We start from the raw sequence: 21,572 nt of genomic DNA on the forward strand, positions 1-21,572 counted from the left end.
CCACTGAGCTCCATGGTTGCAAATCAGCTTTCAGTGTTAGATACCAATGAACAGGAGGAACATAATCAGAATCTAAATAAACAAATAGATGAATGGATATTGATCTGGTTTTTTTTACTGATACTTCTTTACATGTTAGCCTGCACTGAGTGCTTATCTATGGTAGGTAGAATAGAGATTGTCACCTGGTCTTTTCCTAGATATTGTTTACTATGCCAGCTCTGGCTCTAACATCTGCATATTGAATGCAGTCTATTGCTCGTGCAGGGTGACTTTTTGTAGTGTTTTATGAGTTTGCAGTGTAAAAAGAGGGAACATCTGCATCTGGTTGAAAATGGCATTATTTGGGACTATGCAGGAATTCCAGAAATACGTTAAAAGCGTGTCCTTTTTGGAGACTTCTGGTTTGGGCTTCTTCGGCGACGGACTGAAGTCACAATCGTCCACGATTTTGATCCATGCTTGCCGCTGGAGCGCCCCAAGCCGCCCGGACTCAGGGCTGAAGCCACCCTGTAGAGGTGGATAATTTAAAAACTTTCTTTAAAAAAAGAAAGAAAGCAGCGGAGGGAAAAAGGAAAAAAGAGGGTGGAATCTGGAAAATGGAGGAGACCACCTGGAAAAAAAATTGATAGTGGAATTTTAACAAGGCTTGCAAAAGATACATTGTAGCTGAAACTTTGTTACAAGAGAACAAAGCCCTTGGAAAGAGAAAGTGAGAAAAGAAGCAAGAAACAGTTTTGGATTATTGGATGATTCCTGGAACTTTGGATGGAGGATCCTAATGAAATAAAATAAAATCAATTGGGGGTTGTTTAAAATTGTTTAATTTTTTTAAAAAATGGCATCACTCCTTGAAGAGTTAAAAATGAGACTTAAAGAACAAAAAGAAGAAGCACAAGACAGAAGAGGATCTTTTGGCTTCGTATTTCAATTTTTAGAAATGGAGATCTTGAACTATGAAAAACAAGAAATTCTGGCAGAACAAGAAGGGCGGGACAATGAAGAAGCCATCTTTAATGACCAAGCAATTTTAAATGGTGTAAAAAAGGGAAAGGGGGGAAAAGGAGTTAAAAACTTAAGTACTGAAGCAACAACCAAAAAAAGAATAATTTGAAAAGTAATCATAATATCAGGAAGAAGCAGAAGGGAGGATCACAGAAGGGAGAATCAGATAGAAAAGGCAATAAAAAGAAGAGGGAGAAGAAGAGAGGGAAGAGAGAAAGGAAAAGAAGCTACAAAAGACAGAAACAAGATATAGAGGTACAGGAAAAACGTACAAGAATTAAATGTATAAACCTATTTAAAAGACACAGAGACAATGGTTAAAATTTAACTTAAAGAGAGGATTCTGCAAAGGTGCATGGAATAGCATTGTTATATAATATGTTAAATGATTAAAGTGATAGAAAAAATTTCTATTGATGTGTAGTGGAATATTTGTTTGTAAAGAGAATAAGGCTCTCAATGATTTAAAAAGAATGTTTTAAAAAAATGAAAAGAAACATGGAAGATTTTTATCAGTTGATAAGATGAACTTGAATAAGAATAATAACTTTATTGACTACTGTTAATAACTATTGTTTGGCTTTTTATTTAAAGACAGTAATAAATAAAATATGAAATATAGATGATTAAAATGAAAGACAACTGATATTACTAGGTAATGTTTGTTAAAAGAAATAGAAATGTAAAACATTGTTATTAACATTAATGGCAGAGCTGTACTTGAATAGAACAATTATTCCATTTACTATTATTATACATATATACATAGATATATATATATATATACATATATACTTTTTTCTTTTAAGAATTTAGTGTGTATTTTAAGGGAATGTACCAAGCAGAATTTGATTGAAAATAGGTATGTGTTATAAAATAGAGGTTAGAAAATGAATGGTATAACTGTAAAGATGTAACTTAAATTTTTAAATAAGATTTGAAAAAAAGATACAAAAGTGTTACACTCCAGTCTAGTAATTACAGGGGAAAAAATTTTTTTTGAGAAAAGATAATATGAAATTGTAAACAGGACAGACGAAAGTATAAAAACATTGACTAGAAAGATTTTAAAAATTAGAAAAAGATATGTAATTGAATTAAGAAAGGAATGAGATAATTTAAAATAAGGCTATAGGAAGCAAAGAAAGGGAAAAGCTATTGAAAAAATTGTGAAAATAGTTATAAGATATGGATTACAATGTATAAGATAAATATGTATTGAGTTTATGTCTGTATGGAGAAGTGATAACCAGGGGCCACGCTGTTCTCAAAAAAACATATTTTATTTGTATTTGTATGTTTTGTGAAAACTTAAATAAAACTTTTATTTAAAAAAAGCGTGTCCTTTATATACATTTGCTGGATATGCTGTAAATGTAAAACCTAAAAGGTATAAGGAAGTTTTTCTTGGGTGTGAAATGCTAGAGTTAAATTGGTACAAATGAAAGTGAATCTGTATTAGAAAGCTATTCCAGTATTTGATAGTGATTGAATTTTAATTTAAGTACATTTAAATTGCATTCTTTTTGATTCTGAATCCTTCCATCCCAAGCCATTCAATTCAAAGCATTTGCATAATAGCATCCATCGTAGGGTGGGTCAAATTTTTCAACTTTCAATTTCCAAATATTAGGGGTGCTCAAAGCTGTGACATGCCTTGGGGATTGTAAAGATATTTTAGTTACTTTAATTTAGATGTGCTTGGCAAGTAATTACATAAATAGATACAATAGAATTCTTTATTGGTCAAGTGTGATTGGACACACAAGGAATTTGTCTTGATGCAAATACTCTCAGCATACATAAAAGAAGATACATCCATCAAGAGTCAAGAATCATAAGGTACAACACTTAATAAAATAGTCATAGGGTACAATAAGCAATCAAATCATACTAGGAAACAGTCAATATAAATAGTAAGGATACAAGTGGCAAAGTTACAGTCATATAGTCACAAATGGGAGGGGATGGGTGATAAGGAGTGATGAGAAGATTAATAGTAGTGCAGACTTTCTAAATAGTTGGACAGTGTTGAGGGAATTATTTGTTTAGCAGAGTGATGGCATTTGGGGAAAAACTCCTTGTTTCTAGTTGTTCTGGTGTGCAGTGCTCTATAACAGGGGTCCTCAACCACCAGGCCGCGGACCGGTACCGGTCCGTGGAGCACTCTATACCGGGCCGCAAAGAAAAAAAAATAAAAAAATGGTGGCTTTCTTCGCCTTCGGTGAATGCTGCTGGGATCGGGGATCAAGGACACAAATGAGAGAAGGGGAGGGAGAAAGCAACCAAAGCCTGTCCTGCTCTCTGGCTCAGCGGCTTCGGTTTCCTCCCGCCTCGTTCCTCTCTCAGTCGCTCTCTCGCTGCTCCACCAGCCCAGGAAGAAACTGCTTCAAAGAAGCCGGGGTGGTGGTGTGGCTTTTCCTGTCGCCGCAGCGCCTCCGAAGCGCCCGTTCACCCCCACCCCGCCCGCCCGCCCGCGGTTCAATTCAGTGCCCCGTTCTGCCTGACTGCCTGTTTGGTTGTTTGGGAGCAGCTTCGGCTGAGAATAATAACTATTTGCCTCTTTTTATCAGCCGAAGCAGCTCCGAAACGAAGAAGGCAGGCAGGCAGGCAGAACGGAGCACTGTGGATTGAACTGCGGGCGGGCGGGCGGGCGGGGTGGGGTGGGGGTAAACGGGCGCTCGGAGGAGCTGCGGCGACAGGAAAGCCACCCCCCGCTTCTTTGAATCAGTTTCTTCCTGGGCTGGTGGAGCAGCGAGAGAGCGACTGAGAGAGGAACGAGGCAGACACCTGAGGGAGGGAGGGAGACACCTGAGGGGCTGAGGGAGGCAGGGCCGAGGCGCCCTGACCTGGTGGTTTGCTGGCAGATGCGTTTTATTACCCGACTAGGTAACAACATCAGATGTTACCTAGTCAGGTAATGAAACGTCTGCAAGCAAACCACCAAACTCGGATTCCCCCGGTCCTTGAAAAAGTGTTTGTGCTTGAAACTGGTCCCTGGTACAAAAAAGGTTGGGGACCACTGCTCTATAACATCGTTTTGAGGGTAGGAGTTGAAACAGTTTGTGTCCGGGATGTGAGGGGTCTAAATATTTTCACAGCCCTTTTTTTTGACTCGTGCAGTATACAGGTCCTTGATTGAACGCAGGTTGGTAGTAATTGTTTTTTCTGCAGTCCTAATTATCCTCTGAAGTCTGTGCCTGTCCTGTTGGGTTGCAGAACCAAACAAGTTATATAGATGCATATGACAGACTCAATAATTCCTCTGTAAAACTGTATCAGCAGCTCCTTGGGCAATTTGAGCTTTCTGAGTTGGCGCAGAAAGAACATTCTTTGTTGTGCTTTTTTGATGACATTTTTGATGTTAGGTGTCCATTTTAGGTTTTGTGATATGATAGAACCTAGAAATTTGAAGGTCTCTACTGTTGATACTGTTGATAAATATTGTAACTTTTTAAAATTTTGTTTGTTTCGTTTCCCACAGGTTACATAGCATACCAGAATTAGAAAAGCAGAATTGTAAAGATGAATCTTCTTTCTATCCTGTATTAAAAGCCTTGTCTCTTTTCAGCTTTGCTGACTATGGCTGCATACTGGAGATTCAGAAAATAGCATTTTTCCCTGATGGACGATCATTGGTGGACACTATCGGCAAGAGGAGGTTTCGAGTTTTGAGACGAGGGCACAGAGATGGCTACCACACTGCAGATGTTGAATACTTGGAAGACGAGAAGGTGAGTAGTCCTTATGTGAATAATAAAGTCTTAAAGATCTGGCTAAAACAAAAGGAATATTATGCATTGGGTGTCACTTGATATAGGTAATACTTGACTTATGACCACAATTGAGCCCCCAATTTTTTGTTGCTCATCAAGACAGTTGTTAAATGAGCTTTGCCCCATTTTAGACTTTTCTTGCCACAGTTGTTAAGTGAATCACTACAGTTCTTAAGTTAATCACACAGTTGTTAAGTGAACCTGCCTTTCCTATTGACTTAGCTTGCAGGAAGGTAACAGGTGATCACATGACCCTGGGACACTGCAACCATCATAAATAGAGTCAGTTGCCAAGCATCTGAATTTTGATCATGTGACCATGGAGATGCTGCAACGGTTGTGTGAAAAACGATCATAAGTCACTTTTTTCAGTGCTGTTGTAACTTGGAATGGTCACTAAGTGAAATGTTGTAAGTTGAGGACTATGTGTAATTTACAGGTGTTCCTGAGTTTATCTTTCACTTTTCCACCAAAAGATGGCATTCAAGGTGGTAATCAGTAAACACATATTAAAATGAATAAATTTAAGACAGCTGAGCTACAAAATAATAACTTGAACCATGCCTACTCTTTTGAATCTTATAGGACAGATGGTAATGATTGGAGATAGAATATTCAACTTAGCCCTCTGCTGTTTTTTTTTCATTGATACTTTGGTACAATAAATGTATAAAACAAGTAGAAAAACCTATCATATTGATTTATGGGTCTGCGCTTTCAATTTATGAGTCAACAGCTGTCCACTGTTAGAAGGAAAAGCACTTTTTAAATGTCTTCCCTGTTCTTAGTACATTGCAGCAAAGCCAGGATAATCACTGCACCCCCACCCAACTACAGCATTAATTCTTTGATTCATTGGTTAAAATAGTCGCTTGTCAAGCTGGAACTTTCTTTGATAACGTACTAATGCATAGCTTCTATTCACCTTGCTCCTTTTAGTAAGTGAGACTGTTCTTCTGGCAGCTCTCAAATGAGTGCATGTCTGCCTTAAGAAGACTCTCTTTTCTTTAAAGAAGCCTTGGTAATTGAAATGCATCTTTCTACCGTATCTCCTCCTCTTGCTCCCCTTAATGGTCTGTGCACCAGCCTACCTGCTTCATAATTTGCCTTCTATCCCATCCCATCTGCTCAGCTGTCACTCTTGCCAATAAAAAGGACTTGTACCTTTCCTTTTTGCAATTTTACAACTCGGTGGTAGGGAAGAAGGTCTCAACATTTGACCGGTCCCTATTGTCCCAGCACCTTCCTTTCCCACTAGGCTGAGGAGTTTCCTCAAGAGCATTTCCTTCTCTTTTCTCCCAGCCCAAACCAATTCTGTGTGTAGAGCAAAACATCCAAGCACACGTTTCAGTTTTGGCACAGACCACTCAAAACCAGGCTTTTGAAGCATGCAATATTTTACAAATCCCTACTATATGGCAACAACATCTGCGTTCTACTTAGTAGTTATGTTTTCTCTCTCACGCTCTCTTTTGATCTCAACTGTTGTTCAGATTCTTTCATTTTTTATTTTCAATGTGCTTCCCTTTGCTTGTTTTCAACTTCTGACCTTGTGATCTAGATGGAAGGAGAAGAACAGACTGAGCTCCAGAATTTGCATGATTGTACCTATGAGCTAACCCAGAGATTTTATGAACATGGGGGCAGGACTTTCCGACAGCTTGTGATGCATCATGGACCACTTCCAGAAAAAGAGGAAGACATACAGGTATTGAGACTTGTTCTCACCAGGAATATAAAGTAATCTGCAGGGGAATAAGATCTGATAAAAGGGATATATGACTGTCATATAGAATAACAATAAAAATACTCAGATTCCATTCTAATTTGGAGGAGAATAAACAATTTGTTAATTATCTGGTCCTGGCATGGATTCTATATTCTGATAGCCTATTGTGGTACATTAGATAAATTAGGTGTCCACAGCCTTGTTGACCATTTGTTGATTATGTGCCGTCAAATTGGTGTTGACTAGTAGTCAAATGGATAGACTGTTTCTTAGATACATGAGTCATGTCATATTTGGTGGCTTTCTATGGCACACACAAGGTTTTTAAAAATAATCTTGTGTTCACACTCTTAAGTTTAAAAAAAAAAGAATAAGCAGGGGTGGGATTCTACTGGTTCTGTCCACCTCTGTAGAACTGGTTGCTCCGAAGAGTAGTAGACATAGAACCAGTTCTATGTCTGCTGCTGTTGTGGCCCACACACTTGCCTGGGCTCTTACCTGACTTTTATTTCCTGCTTTTTCAACCGCAGCTGCTTTGCGTGACACAGCTGCAGTTGAAAAAGCAGGAAAAAAGGGCTTTTCCAACTGCTGCACACTTGCACGCAGCGCTGCTCAGCTGTCCGGGCAGCTCAGCAGGTTGTAAATTGCACTTGCGCGACTCACGTGACTCACGCATGCGCGCATGACACTAATAGACAGAACCGGTAGTTATACCAGTCGCATCCCATCCCTGAGAATAACCATATCACAACAGATAAATAAATGCTATGCAGCCAATCGAAACTTGTCATTCATTTGTCTTTTCCAGGATCTTAATCCTACATTTCTTAGTAGATAACATAGAAGCCATTTTTAAGTTATTTTCCAGGTACTAGATTGCCTTGAATTTCAGATTTAGGTTCATGTATATAAATGCATTTTGTACATTATAAGTTGAAACAGCAATTGTTAAAACAACAATTCCCTGGAATCAAACTCAACATCCGATGATTATATGGACCTATGGAATCCATGAAGTTTCCCTGGCAGGAATGGAAGTCATTTTCTATTATCTTTTAGGATGTGTGTTGATTTGTTAGATTTGCCTATTGCCCTGGGATTTCCAGTAGTATCCAGTACTATGCAGGTCTATCATTACATATTTTTTCAAGATCAGCCAAAGGCAGATAAGAACTTGCAGCAGCTTTAGCAAAATAAGTTAGCAGTTTAAAATTTTGCATTTTGTACATTCATATAATTTTTAAAATGTAATTTTAGCTATTTGATTAGGTAATGCCCTTTAAATGAAGTCCATGGTATTAGGTTACTATAAGGCTCAAACCATCCATATCTTAGAAATGCAGCCTTCCCAAGTAAATAATATTAGAGATACTGCATTATCATAACTATCCCTAAATGTTTTTCTTTCTACAAGCAGTTAGATGGCCTTAAGAGAATTTTGTACCTGAAAATCATAGTTTTCCAGGAGTGTAGTAATAAACAAAGTTCAGTGGCAAAGTAAATTTAGTTTAGAATTAATTAGCCTATTAATCTCACTTTTCTGTCTAAATAAATTAATTATAAGAATTATGATCTTCAGTTGCTGCAATCTGCAAACCTTTCTCCTTTAATAAGTGAGACTTAACAGCTCTAAAAGAAAGATTGTGTCTTTGGGGCTTTTTAAAATAGGAAGTTTGGGTTCTGTTTTAAAGACTAGAAAGGATATCCTAGTTTGTACAATTTTGCCATGGTGACTATTCTAAATATTTCAGTATTAAGTTACTATTACATTAGCGATATTAATTTAAAATATTAGTAGGCTGTATTAATATTACACCATATCATTTATTAGTTGCATGAATAATTTAAGGAATTGTCATTGCTATAAAATTCTTAGAATGGCATACACTGAAGAATATTAAATTAATAACCCATAAAAAGAAATGAGGCACACAGAATGGATGGCCATAAAACTGGCAACATCTATAGAGCCGTAAGGTTAAATTAAAGCAACTTATAATGTGGAGCAAAATGCCTGGACAACTGGAGAACAGTCTTGAGTTTGACCAAAAAAAATAACAAAATTAACCTCGGCCGTGTTTTATCCAGTATCTTACGCAGAAGTGCCATGGTGAAAGCTTCTTAACTTCAGTCATCACCCAAGTAACCTTGATGAAGATGGCAGTATTTAGCTGACCTTCAAAAATTATAAGCAGTGTTGCTCCTGGCTTGTCCTTGGGGGTAGACATATTTACCACAGGGGAGAGGAACAGAACAACAGTTGTAGGCTAGAACAATTGTAAATATGTTGACTGCCATATGAAAGTTTGAATCCTTCTTCATTAGAAGTCTACAAAGAGGCTAGAATCTAGATGATCATCTATGAGATAAGCTTTACACGGGGAAATGTTTTTAGATGAGACGACCTCTCCTTCAAACTATGTGACTCTGTAAAATTCCAGGGCTGCAACTGGATTGAGAAGTTGAAAAATTCTAGAAGAAAGTAATGGCAAATCATGTATCTATTCCTGCCTAGAAATACGTTTTACTCAAGCATTTAATTTCCTGTCTGTGAAAAACTGAATCAAATCTTAACTCCTTTTCATTTCTAATTACTTGCCGTTTCACCTCTTAAAAATGTTCCTTCTAAGGCATCTATGGTATCCCCAATGCTTGATTGTTTCAGTTCATTATTCCTTAACTATGGTTATATTATTGTTTTCCAAAATCTCAGTCTTTAAAATAAGAAATAAAATCAAAATCTGATTTAAACCAGTATTATTTAAAAAACAAAGCTGTAATTAGATCAAATAGTTAAGGGCTATTTTAAAAAGCTTGCTTAGGATCTTTTTTCTAAAAAAAATTTGCAAAGCAATTAGGGTTTTAACAAATAATTGGAATATTCCAACATTCTGGGCACTTGTTGTTTATGGCAACAATAATCACATTTCCTCTAATGACTTTTACCATGGGGATCCTAAATATAGAAAAAAGTATACTTTCAAATAACCTGGATTTAGGCTATTAAAATTCAACACTCAGAATGAGAGCCATTGAAATGTGTTGGTTAAGTATAATATGACCTCAAATTCTGCAAAAGACCAGCCTACATGTTGAATTTTGTTTTGTTTTTTCAAAACTAGACACAAAGGCAGCCCATCGACTATAATAAATATTATAAAAATCAAACTTGAAGGCTATTACAATGTGTATCATAGTTGCATAGTCATTTTCTTCTAGGAAATGATGGAGTTGATGTACCAAGCTGATAAAAGATACTTTGGATCATGGCTTCATTTTAGGAAAACAGAGAACGAGTTTGAATTCAGCAGTATTCTCATGTATATTCTCATTTAGAATACGATTCCACCCAGGACGCTTCTGAATGGAATTGTCTTCCACCTCTCTGAAACTGTGACCATCTACATTGAGCATCTTCAAACATTATTTGACACTCAGTCTCTTCAGCTTTAAAGAAATAGATTTAGATCTCAGCAAACATGGAGAGAACTCAACTCCATACTTTGTCATAATTTCATGTAGATACTGAAAAAAGACAGAATAGAGCACATGTAATAACTCCATTTCTAGGAGCAATTCAAGCATCTTCAAGGGACCATTTGAGATCAACCTGATGGAATCCCATGTCAAACAGTGCTTTTTATTCCCAGCTTTCCTAGGCAATCTAAAATTGATCAATGTATTGAAAGTTACTGGGTATAATGGAACATGTATATGACCTTGAGGAAAGAGATAAAGAGATGCTTGCTAGGAAGCAATCAAACAAGAGAGGCAGAAGCCCCCAGTGACTTAACTATCAGGAGAAAGAAACTTAGAAAGGACTGTTTCCAATGGTTAAGCAGTTTAAAGTGTTGGCAGGAAGTTTGTACTTTTAGACATGCAAGAATCTGTTATAAGCCTTAAAGTAGAATTAATTTGCCTATTTGTGTTTCCTAACTGGTTTATCTGGAAGATCAAGAAGAACCAACAGTATCACATGTCTATCTAAAGAAGCTGCTTAACTAGTAGGCTAATAAGTCAGCATTAATCTGCTTTTTTAGGGCTACTCGTTTTCTCAGTCACATTAGAGATTAACCTATAATTGGTAATCGCCAAAAGATACAAGTAGTCTAATCATTGCTGCCTTCTCCTCCTGGCAGACATTTACAATGATCTAATAATTCCTGGCTATAAGCTACAAAACAATTTGAGCAAGGATTCAAGGACAAAGTGGTAGATATATATTTTGTGCAAATCATGGTAGAATAGATAATGTTCCCTCCTGTTTTCCCTATAACAATCTTGTGGAATGTTTGGGTTGAGAGAGAATGACTTGTCCCAGAGTTACCAGTTACCATGCCTAAGGAAGGGCTAGAATTGGTGGCATTCAGGTTTCCAGTCCAGCACCTTAACCTTTACACCAAACTACTCCAGCAAGTCTGTTCATGTCCTGTGCTATGAATTGAAATGCATCCAAAAAAGAAGCTATCAAGCAGCATTAATTCTGCATCTGTGGTGTCATCAAGAGTACCTCAAACTATGCAAGTTTTTGACCAGCTTTAAAAAAACCCAGTAAAACAATCACAGTGAGCTCCAGAATCCTGTAATCAAGCTTTGAGAGAAGGTGCCAGGGGGTCTCATACAGCCAAAGCAATAATAGGTTAGGGTTGTGCAGGCAAAAATAACCTCTTCAGTTGCATATATAACTGGATTCAATAGCTTTTGGGGCCAGATCATCCTAACAGCTCCAGTGGCCTTAAATAAGATCTTGATCTTAGGATCACAGTGACCTGTCTCATGATAATGAGGGGAAATGAGGCACTCCCACAGATATATTTCTATGATCAGCATGAAAGATCAAAGACAGAATCCATTTTCTGGGTTCACAAAATGGATTAAGCCACAAATCAGGCAAACAGACCAGATTTGCTCAACCAATTTGTTAAAAACAACAACAAACCAAACTTACCATGTTGTGAATTCAGACACTGGATTTTGAACTAACCCAATTAAGCATGGTTTGTGAATGCAGCTGATATAAATGCACCAGTACGGTGGTTGCTTTGGTACTTAATTTACCTTGTATCGTTAAATATATGCTGTCACATAACATCTATCAATGTAACATTTGGGGCATTGTTTTCTTCCTACTCCTTAGTCTTTCTTGTAGGAGTTTTAAAAAATGATTTCTATTATATTGAAAAGATCACATGCTCAGTAGACAGTGCAAGAATTAAGTCTTCAGCTGATAAAGGAAATTTCCTGTAACACTTCAACGATGAATCTTGATGTCATCAAGATGGATCCACTCAAGTAGCTCTAGTAGGGTCCTAATTTATTTATTATGCAAAACGCATTGATATATTTTCTATTATCTTTTCACTAGGCATCGCCAGATGGACCAGTTTGGTGTTGGTGGCTTATATCTGTCTTGCCCCTTGACTTGACCCACAAGTTGACCATTTTTTCTGAAACCTCCTTGAAGGCACGCCTCACCCAACTAAAACATATTCTGAACATCATTCTGGAAAGTCGTGACTACAGCAATTAATACTCAGACTTGTCACAAGGAAGTTTTACATAACATAGAAGGCAGGGAAGTGGGACTTCTGGAGAAGAAATGACAAACTGCAGATGGCTTGGCAAAAAATGGAACTGACAACCACAGAGGAATGAACTGGCGAATAGACCAGCTCTTCATAATTCTTCTCCAGCCAAGGAGAGATTTGAGATTGCCCATAAGTGCTCTATACAGTTGCGCCTCATAATGCCAATCTGGTGCCCTCCAGAGGTCCTGGGACTGCAATTCCTAGAACTTCTAGCCAGCATGGTTGACTGGGAAATTCTACAAGTTGTGATCCCAGCACATCAAGTGGATGCTAAGTTAGGGTGGTCAAAGCCTTAACATCTTTATTTCCCTCTTTATTGTGATTATTTTGTTACTTTAAAACTGACTTCAGTTGTAGTCCTTGAATGAGGACCCTGAAACTGGTCTGCAGTTGTAGCAAGATTTACTACAATGGTATGTAGTAGTAGCAAGATTTTTTTGAATGGGTTTTGGACCGACGGGGATAAAAGATTCAGTAGTAAGATGTGAATTGTATTCAAGTGAACATATTTCAAAGCACCTTACACCATGAGAATAGGAAATAAAACTACAAACGCTGGGACTTCCTGAGGAAATTTGCCTTATATCATATATTGATGTTTGCATGGGACTCTTCAACATATTTTTCATAATGTATGATGTTCTTTCTTTCTAAGTTACGTAACTCACTGCTATTGATTGTAGGGTAAAAGCCAACTCAGAAATGAGGAACATGACAGAAGGGCTGGTTTTCTTTCCTGTATTTTATTCTGATTGCTATTTAATGACGAATTTCAAAAGGGATCAGATACAATGACATGCTGTTGAAAAAGGTAGATTAGAATACTTCTATAAGAGAAAAAAGATTTAAAAGCTGATTGGGACAGATAATGTGTAGTTACCCAGATGTTCAGGAAGTACAATGATTTCTTACCATTTGGAGAGCTATACTTTCCCATCAGTCTGAAGCAGGCCGTTTTAAAGATTTAATTTACAGAAAATGCCTAAAAGGAAACCTGAAAATGAAAATTTAATTGTAGACAATTCTCATGGGATGAAGTGAATAGCTAGAGAAGTAACTACGACCTAAAATGTATAATTCAGGAATTAATCTAGGTTTCAAGACACTAAGGTGGCAGAGTATTTAGCTGAACCAATCTGCTGCATAATTGTACATACTATTAGACAAATTACTGTGAATATATAAAGTTTGATATGCATGTATGTAATATTAACTGAACATGTACACATAGTATAGGGAATGTCTGAATAGTTCATGAAAAGTCAATCATTCGTTCACGTTTAAGAAGTCATGGGATTTTTAAAACAGCTGCTAAGCGATTGGTTTGTAAAATTTGCCAAAGATTAGAATTATTTTTAGATAAAATGTTTTTGTGCTCCAGCCTCAAGAATATGGATTCTGAGAATGAACAGCACTGTACAATACAGGTAGGCCTCAATTTATGACCATAATTGGGACTGGAACTTCTGTCGCTAAAGTGATGTCATAAAATTACCCAATTTTATGATCTTTTTTGCAGCAATTGTTAAATGTATCCAGCTTCCCCCATTGACTTTGCTTACCAGAAGCTGACTGGGAAGGTTGCAAGTGCTGATCCCATGACCCTGGGATCCTGGAATTGTGATAAATAAATGCTGGCTCTCCAGCTCCAAAATTACAATCATATGACTGGGGAAACTTATGGTTATAACATAAGGATCAGCCATAAACCACTTTTTTCCCCAATACGGTTGTAACTTCAGATGGTTCCTAAAGGAATAGTTCTAAGTTGAGGACTAACTCTATGTTGTTGTTTTTTTGGCAGATTTTAAGCCTGCTGTGATATATAGCTGTGTTTGCTTTTAGTTGCACTTAAACGTACACTCCTTATAACAATGTGTTTATGTAATTTAAAATTGGCTTGCCAAAAAGAATTAAAACACTGTAGATGAAGGGCATATGCTACATTATCATTGAAGCTGCTCCACTCTTGTGCTTCTTCTGGTTTGACTGTTAAGTGGTTTAAGAAAATTCTGTTCAGACTCAGATACTTTGTCAACAAATTGCAAAGTATTCAATCTGGACTATAGGTTATCATGTCCTCCCATTGGACAATTCCTCTTGTGCCTGCCTACCATTCTGTATCAGGCAAACAATGGCCAGACATTTTCTTTTCTCTGGATGGATCGTCTTAAAGAGATATGTTAAAAATATAACTTGGAGAGAGAGTTAAAAAACTGGACTTGGACAGAGGAGAGCCAGATTTTAATGCTTCCTTAGATATAAAAACTGGATCAGTGTCTTTGGGCTAGTCACTGTCAGCTCACTCAGGAAGTTGAAAACATTTATCCACCAATGCACAATGGCTGGTATGGTGACCAACAACCTTTAATGAAGAGAGCTTCATTCTGCAATGAATTGCTTTGGGATAATAATGCACACACATACACAAACAAACATCCTAAAACATAAAAGGAGGAAGGCTTTCACTGCAGCCTCTCAATGGCCTTGTAGATTATTTTGGCTGCTTAATTGCTGAGTGTGAAGGTTTTCTACTTCAAATGACAAATTAATGAAATGGTGGAATTATTAATGAGAACGGATAAATAAATGGAAATGAGGCAAACCTGGAAAAACTTTTTAAAAGAGCAGTTTTCTTTGGGGTGTCAAACCAGAATTCTGAGTGAACAAGACAATTGTTTCACTGATTATACTGTTGTAACAAGATAAGAAAGCTTTAAAAGCTATTAGAACTAATGCTAAGGATTGGTTCAATTGAAGAAATGGCCCTTCTTCTGCAGAGTATCCAGTTGACCTTCAGCTGCAGCAAAATAAAAGCATCTTGGCACAAATAGAAAGTGTCAACTAAAAAGATACTCCTTTGGTCTTTTTAGCTGCCAGAAAAGGGGAGTGGGGGGAAACGACATTCCTTAAATGCCTAGGCCCTAGATAATCACCCCGGCAGCCCTGTCAGAGCCGTAAGAAAGTTATTGGAGAGCATGATGGAGATGGATGCGTCCCATTGGAGAAGTCACATCCAGAGGGTGGGGGGAAGACCAGGGTCAAGGGGGAAATGTATGATGTAATTTAGTATTGGTTGCACTCAGCTAAATGCCAACATGGCCACTTCTAATAAATCAGTGTTCTTTTCTCTGAGATGCGGCTAGAGACTTTTGATTTGAATGGGGGTGGATTTGTTGGAGCCCTGACAGCAAGGAGCAATCGAACTGTCATAGGGAGGAATAATGTATATAGTTTCATGTTGTTGTTTTTTTAAAAAAATGTAAAGCTGGGATGGAGAAATGGAAACAATATAATTTCTCTAATTAAGGTCTTTTGCTTGCTTTAAATTACCTTGCTGTTCTTTTGTGTACTACAAGGGAAGAGGAATTCAACTGCCAAATAGGGGCATTTTGTCCGTATGCTTTTCCCCATTTTTCTATATTTATTTGGAACTATTAGGATAGATTCTAAATGTTTAATAAAATTTAGGCTTAGTTTCAACTTTTATATCTTACACTTAAGTCCTTATCTTAGGGAAAGTGATAATAAAAGGCACCTGATATTTATAGAACATGGTAGAGATTTAATAGTCCTTTGGGCTATTTTGTAATGCTACCACCAGCTGCTTATTTCTCTGCTTGCTTCCAAATATCTTTTTAACCCACTTGTGTTGAACTCATTCTTTTGTATAGTATGCCTCCTCAGAATAATAAGCTTCTCTAAGTTAAGGATATAAAATGGTGTTGAAGGGGTGGAGCAAAATTGCATGTTTGCAAGTTGCGCTCCTTCATGTGTTATGAAATAAAATACTGGTTGGAATTAAATACCCTTGTTTGTCTGGTCTGAAACTTTAGTACCTGCAAATGTAGCTATGCAAGATTGCACAATGATGATGAAAGCAATCTGTTAACCATTCAACTTTTATAACTGCTTGGACAATATATGTCTCTGGAATCCTGGATTCAGAAAATTCTGGCTTCCTCAGTAAATGGGTGGCGGTATATATTTGTGTAAATATATACCACATTTAGGAAAATACTTTTCTTTGCAACATGACTGTTGAAATACAATTTAGGAAAGAATTCCCTACTGATAACTTATAAATTTTGCTTTGGTGTTGTCAGACGGCCAAGGTGATTTGAGAAGCTTAATTTTAAATTTTAATTATTAAGTTTTAGTAATTGGTATTACTTGAATTGCCTAGACAAATAAGCAAACTTTGGTTGTTTTGTTTATTCCACAGACTTCCTGGCTGTTCCTAGTTTTAAAAGATAAGAATTTTGAAAAGTAAAAAAATAAGAGCAGTTGCCCAAAAAGCTAATTTAGTCCTAGGCTGCATAAACAGGGACAGAATCAAGATTACATGAACTGTTAGTACTGCTTTATACCGCTTTGGTAAGACCACACTTAGAATATTGCATTGGTCATCACGTTATAAAAAATATGTTGAGGCTATAGAAAGTATACAGAAAAGAGCATCAAAGATTATTAGGGCTGGAGGCTAAAACGTGAAGATCGGCTGCAGGAATTGGATTTGTCTAGTCTGGTGGAAAGAAGGACTAGGGGTGACACGATAACAATCTTCCAATATCTAAAGGGCTCTCAAAGAACTGCAGGTCAACATATTCTCCAATGGACTTGAAGACAGGATAAGAAGTAAAAGATGGAAACTTATTGAGGAGAGATCCAACTTAGAACTAAGGAGAAAGTTCCCAACAATAAGAACAATAAATCAGTAGAAGATTAACTCCAGAGGTTGTGGGTGGTTCATCACTGGAGGATTTTTAGTAGAGATTGGACAATCATTTCTCCAAAATGGTAAAGGGTTTCTTGCTTGAGCAGGAGGTTGGACTAGAAGACTTCCAATTCTGGGTTGCTGTTTTTTTGTCAAACTAATGAACGTCGTTTGAGCAAACCATTTGTTGGTTCTCAGAAAGATGTACATCTTAGAACAGACAGTATCTTAGAGCAGTGGTGTCAAAATGGCGGCCTATGGGCTAGATGCATCACGTGCAGGCCACGCTCACCCCAGCTTCACAAATAGAAAAAATGTCACGAAAAGTCACATGTCTGCAAGTTTGACACCCGTGCCTTAGAAGAGCAGTATGCTCCTTTATTTAGTTTACTTTACTTTATTGCACCTCATACAACGAAATCAAACACAATCTTCAGTGCACATCATGACCACGACCATGAAAATAAACACAAACACACATCCTTCACCCTTCACACATTGAACCGGAAACCCCTGACACCACACCAACACTGCACTATACAGCAGAATTCAAAAGAGCTACTGCCCTGGGATAGATTCTAATATTTATATATTAGTAGTGTTTTAATTATGACAAACAGCAAGAACAGAGAAATCACCTTCTGCAGTGTTTTCATATGGGAAGAAAACAAATGTAAATATGTATCGAGAAAAGAACTACAATAGTAAATTAAATACGAATACAGGATTGTGTTTTGGGAATTTGTTAGCTTTTGGCAATGAAAATTCTTTCCACTAGGTGTCAATATAAAACAAAGATGATCAGAGACAAAAACAAAGAAAAATTAAGCGTACTGCGAATCAAAAATCATGAAGCTCCTTCTAAGAGAGATAAGAAGAACTTGGTATTACGGTATTGCTCTTTTCATCTTCTTTCACCTTTGACTTTGCTGATTCAGGGAGATAAAATTGTTGTTCCGCAACATTTGGAAGTTCTCAGATTTCACAGACTTCAAAGCCTATGGCAACAATGCTGTCTGCATGCCCTTAATTTAACAATTTGCAGTTATTTAACGTTGAGTACTTAATGCAATACAGATAGTCCTTACTTAGTGACACTTGTTCATCATTAATGATTTGCTTACAGATACAACTGGAACTTCTGATATAAATTGGTGCAGTCATGTGAATGTTAACATGACTGTATTGCTTAGTGATAGAGTTCCTGGTCCCAATTATGGTCATTAACTGAGGATTACTTGTACATCATACTTGGTTAGTTCTGGATGTAGCCATTCTTTGTATAAAGGCATTGAAACAAATGGAGAAAGTTAGCTCTGACTGGGAATAGAGAAAGGATTTCATGTAGTTACTATTTTAATGTGAGCTTGGCTTTCAAAAGAGTATATAGAATGAAGTAGAGCAGATACTGCAGTGCAAGAAGTGCAGAATGAACAGTGGTGAGTAGAGCGGCTCTTCAACACCTCTTTAGACAAGGACAGGACTTGAGATCACCCACACATACTCCAGGCAGCTTTTTCTCATGTTGAAACCACAAGATAGCACTCTCTGGAAGGTTTAATGCTGGAAGGCAAGGGAATAGTCTTCCTCAAACTGCAGTCAGAATCTTTCAATCAACGCTAACTTTGCAAACTTCTTTTTCTAATCACTTTTGGAAATTAGGTATTAACTGCTTTGCAGCTATTAGAAACCTTTGGATTGACAGGCTTCACGGCACCAGGTGAGTTTCCTTCAATCTTTAGCGAAATAATATTTTAATTACAAATTTAAGGACTTATTTTTTTTTAATAAACAGCAAAAGGGTGGTTAAGTTTTTGATCTTAGAAAGTTGCAGACAGACTAAGGGATCCAGATAGGTTTCAAATAAAATGTAACTAAAAATCACAAAGGAGACACACACATAAACTTGATTTATGCTTACAGAATGAAACAAGATATTCTAACATTGGACATATTAAAGGTTTTTTTTTTTTAAAGAATGGACCCAGAGGTTAATAGTATCAAAAGAGATATCTGCAGTATCTCTATGGGGAAACTATGCCTAAAATACATTATGGAAGAGGAACAAGTCTTACCTAACTTTTACCTAGATGGAGGCTGAGTTGAAAGTGGATATACAAATTATAGGCTACCAGAATAATATTGAAAAACATGTACTGGATACACAAAAGAAACTGGCTGATGTTTTAATAATTAATAGGAATATACAGACAATAAACCAAGAGAGTGGCAGCCTCTCAAATATGAATACTTCTATCGTATCCCCGCTAGTTCTTCTTTTTTTTTAGACTAGCCATAAGATATTCCATGCATAAGTTGCTATGGGGCAACCTTCCTAAACTGAGTGCCCTCCAGATATATAAATCTGATAACTTTAGGATCTGGAATGATCCTAGACTGGGAATACCATGGAAACATTTTTCTTCTGTCAGATGCTGACCAGTCTCCTTTCACCCCAGCTGAAGTTACAACCAGTGAAGACTGCCCATCTAAAGCCCATTAGACAAATCAACTCTGGAAACTACAGGGACATAATTCAATATGGAAAGGGTAATTTCCAGAGAATAGAATAGAATAGAATGGAATGGAATGGAATAGGAATAGGAATAGGAATAGAATAGAATAGAATAGAATAGAATAGAATAGAATAGAATAGAATAGAATAGAATAGAATAGAATAGAATAGAATAGAATAGAATAGAATAGAATAGAATAGAATAGAATAGAATAGAATAGAAGACTATATTGGCCAAGTGTGATTGGACAGACAAGGAATTTGTCTTTGGTGCATAAGCTCTCAGTGTACTTAAAGAAAAAAAATACACTGAATGTATTGAATGGCCCCTGCTTCGAATGGCCACCTTGTGAGAAATTAAAGTTAACAATCTCTTAAAGTCATGCATTGCCCTTCTGGCCAATTAAAGCACACAATCTTCACTTGTAATGTTTTGGTGCTAAAATTCACTTATTTCCGGGGGCTGACATTCTGCCTCAGTGCTTGAAGCTGTCCTTTCAGGTCTTTGGAGGCTCTGTATTTCCAGATGTTGCCACCATCAAAGGTTTTCATCTCTAGCTGCTGCTTGAAAGCCAGGAGTGAGGCAACCATGAAAAGGAAAACATGCAGCCTGCCTAGGAACCACTGCTTTGTTCTTCAATAGTCTTTAAAATAATGCTCTCAGCTCTGTTCTACTGAGGTCAACAGAAAAGGCTGAGTTTAGATTTTTTTTTTAAATGCCAGGGGCTTGAAAAATGCCAGTGAAAAGAATTAAAAGAAAAATAACGTTTCCCCATTCTTTCCCCCCATTAGAACCAAGCAGACATTAATAGCATGGTATGCTTGGTTGCTTATCTATAATTACAGAGAGGCCTCTTCTTCTTTCCTCATCACAACTCCAAATAAATTACTTAATTCCAAAACCTTCCCGCCCCCACTTTCATTCCAGATGGGAACAAAACAACTCATGTTTCTTTGAGCTGTGCTGAGGAGATAACAGTGGGCAGAGGCAGAGAATTTTACCTTCCTTTCACCTTCCCTGAAAAAAATCAGGGGGAGAAGCAGGGCCTAATTGCTGGGGAGCACTTGAGTACTTTAACTCATAATGACAAATCAGTAAGAAAGAGCACTTACATAAATGTGTGTGTATATGTGGGGGTGGGTTGGGGCAGCTATATGCAGCCCCTCTGATTGCAGAGTTTCTAAGCTGTGTGGGATTTCCAAGTAGTCTCCCATGCAGGGATACAACAAGGGTTTGCCTTCAGCATCTTTTCCTTCCCATATTGTATTTTTAGCATTGCCTCTTTTGTTCCAAGGCTGAATATAAACTCATTTGGCATGGTCCAAGCATCACACTAAGCCATAAGGTGATTTTTTAAATTTTGGTTTACCATGCTATGCAAAAACTCTCTTGTGGCTTCCAAAATATAGTTTATGGCATAGTATGAAGGTCAAATCAATCAATTGCAGTGTAGGATGGCTTCATTATTTGATATTCATCAGATTTGAAGAATGAACTGAGCTACTGTTAATTACTCTAGTCTGCCATTTTTCAAAGATAATGTTTCTTGGTTTTGCTGGGTCACTACAGTGACAATCTATTGTCTCAATTGAACTCTCCCTCCATTGACCAAATTCCAAATAACAAGAAGACATCTTTTATTTTGGATTTTTACAATTTATAATCCCAGCATCATATTAATATAAGAGACCAGGAATCTCAGCTGCACCAAACTCACAATGTTATATAAATCACACTTCTATTAGCATCAGCTGTCCACATGAAGTCCAATAGACCAAAAGTCTCCAACCTTGGCAACTTTAAGACTTGTGGACTTCAGTTCCCAGAGTTCCTCAGCCAGTAAAGCTGGCTGAGGAACTCTGGGAGTTGAAGTTCACAAGTCTTAAAGTTGCCAAGGTTGGAGATCCCTGCAATAGACACTATTGGCCTGTCAATTCTTCTTAATCAGTTTGATTGAATTTCTAAACTTCCAGTGCACCTCTTCCTTTTGAAATGTTAGCTCAACACCACCAGCAAACAAATACCCATAAACCAAGAAGCTGGAAGTATTCTCTCACCCTTTTAGGGAACCATTGTCCTAAATAAGGGGAAATCACTTTTTGTTTATAGTGTTCCATAACTAACATGGAAATTAAGATTATAGATCTTTCTTAGAAAGAATGGCTTCATTTCTGCAAGCAAAAGGAAGGGCATAAAGGGCAGCTGACTGGTCCTTCTCCCTCAAAAATCATATTATGGCTT

The 21,572-nt window shown here is 37.2% G+C and overlaps 1 protein-coding gene across 1 annotated transcript in view; it reads left to right on the top strand.

Moving 5' to 3' along the window:
* Positions 1 to 14,033, top strand: part of LOC113424230 (LON peptidase N-terminal domain and RING finger protein 1-like) — a 36,021-nt gene extending 21,988 nt beyond the window's left edge. Inside the window, exons 10-12 of the mRNA XM_087955117.1 lie at positions 4,577 to 4,739; positions 6,343 to 6,489; positions 11,876 to 14,033. Coding sequence (XP_087811243.1) covers positions 4,577 to 4,739; positions 6,343 to 6,489; positions 11,876 to 12,040 — 475 coding nt within the window. The 3' untranslated portion in view covers positions 12,041 to 14,033. The remainder of the gene's footprint in view (positions 1 to 4,576; positions 4,740 to 6,342; positions 6,490 to 11,875) is intronic.
* The last annotated feature ends 7,539 nt before the right edge of the window (positions 14,034 to 21,572 follow it).

This window comes from Notechis scutatus, chromosome 2 (assembly GCF_049901735.1).
Source record: "Notechis scutatus isolate UNSWTSFEM ecotype Mainland chromosome 2, rNotScu1.2, whole genome shotgun sequence".
Classification (NCBI taxonomy): domain Eukaryota; kingdom Metazoa; phylum Chordata; class Lepidosauria; order Squamata; family Elapidae; genus Notechis; species Notechis scutatus.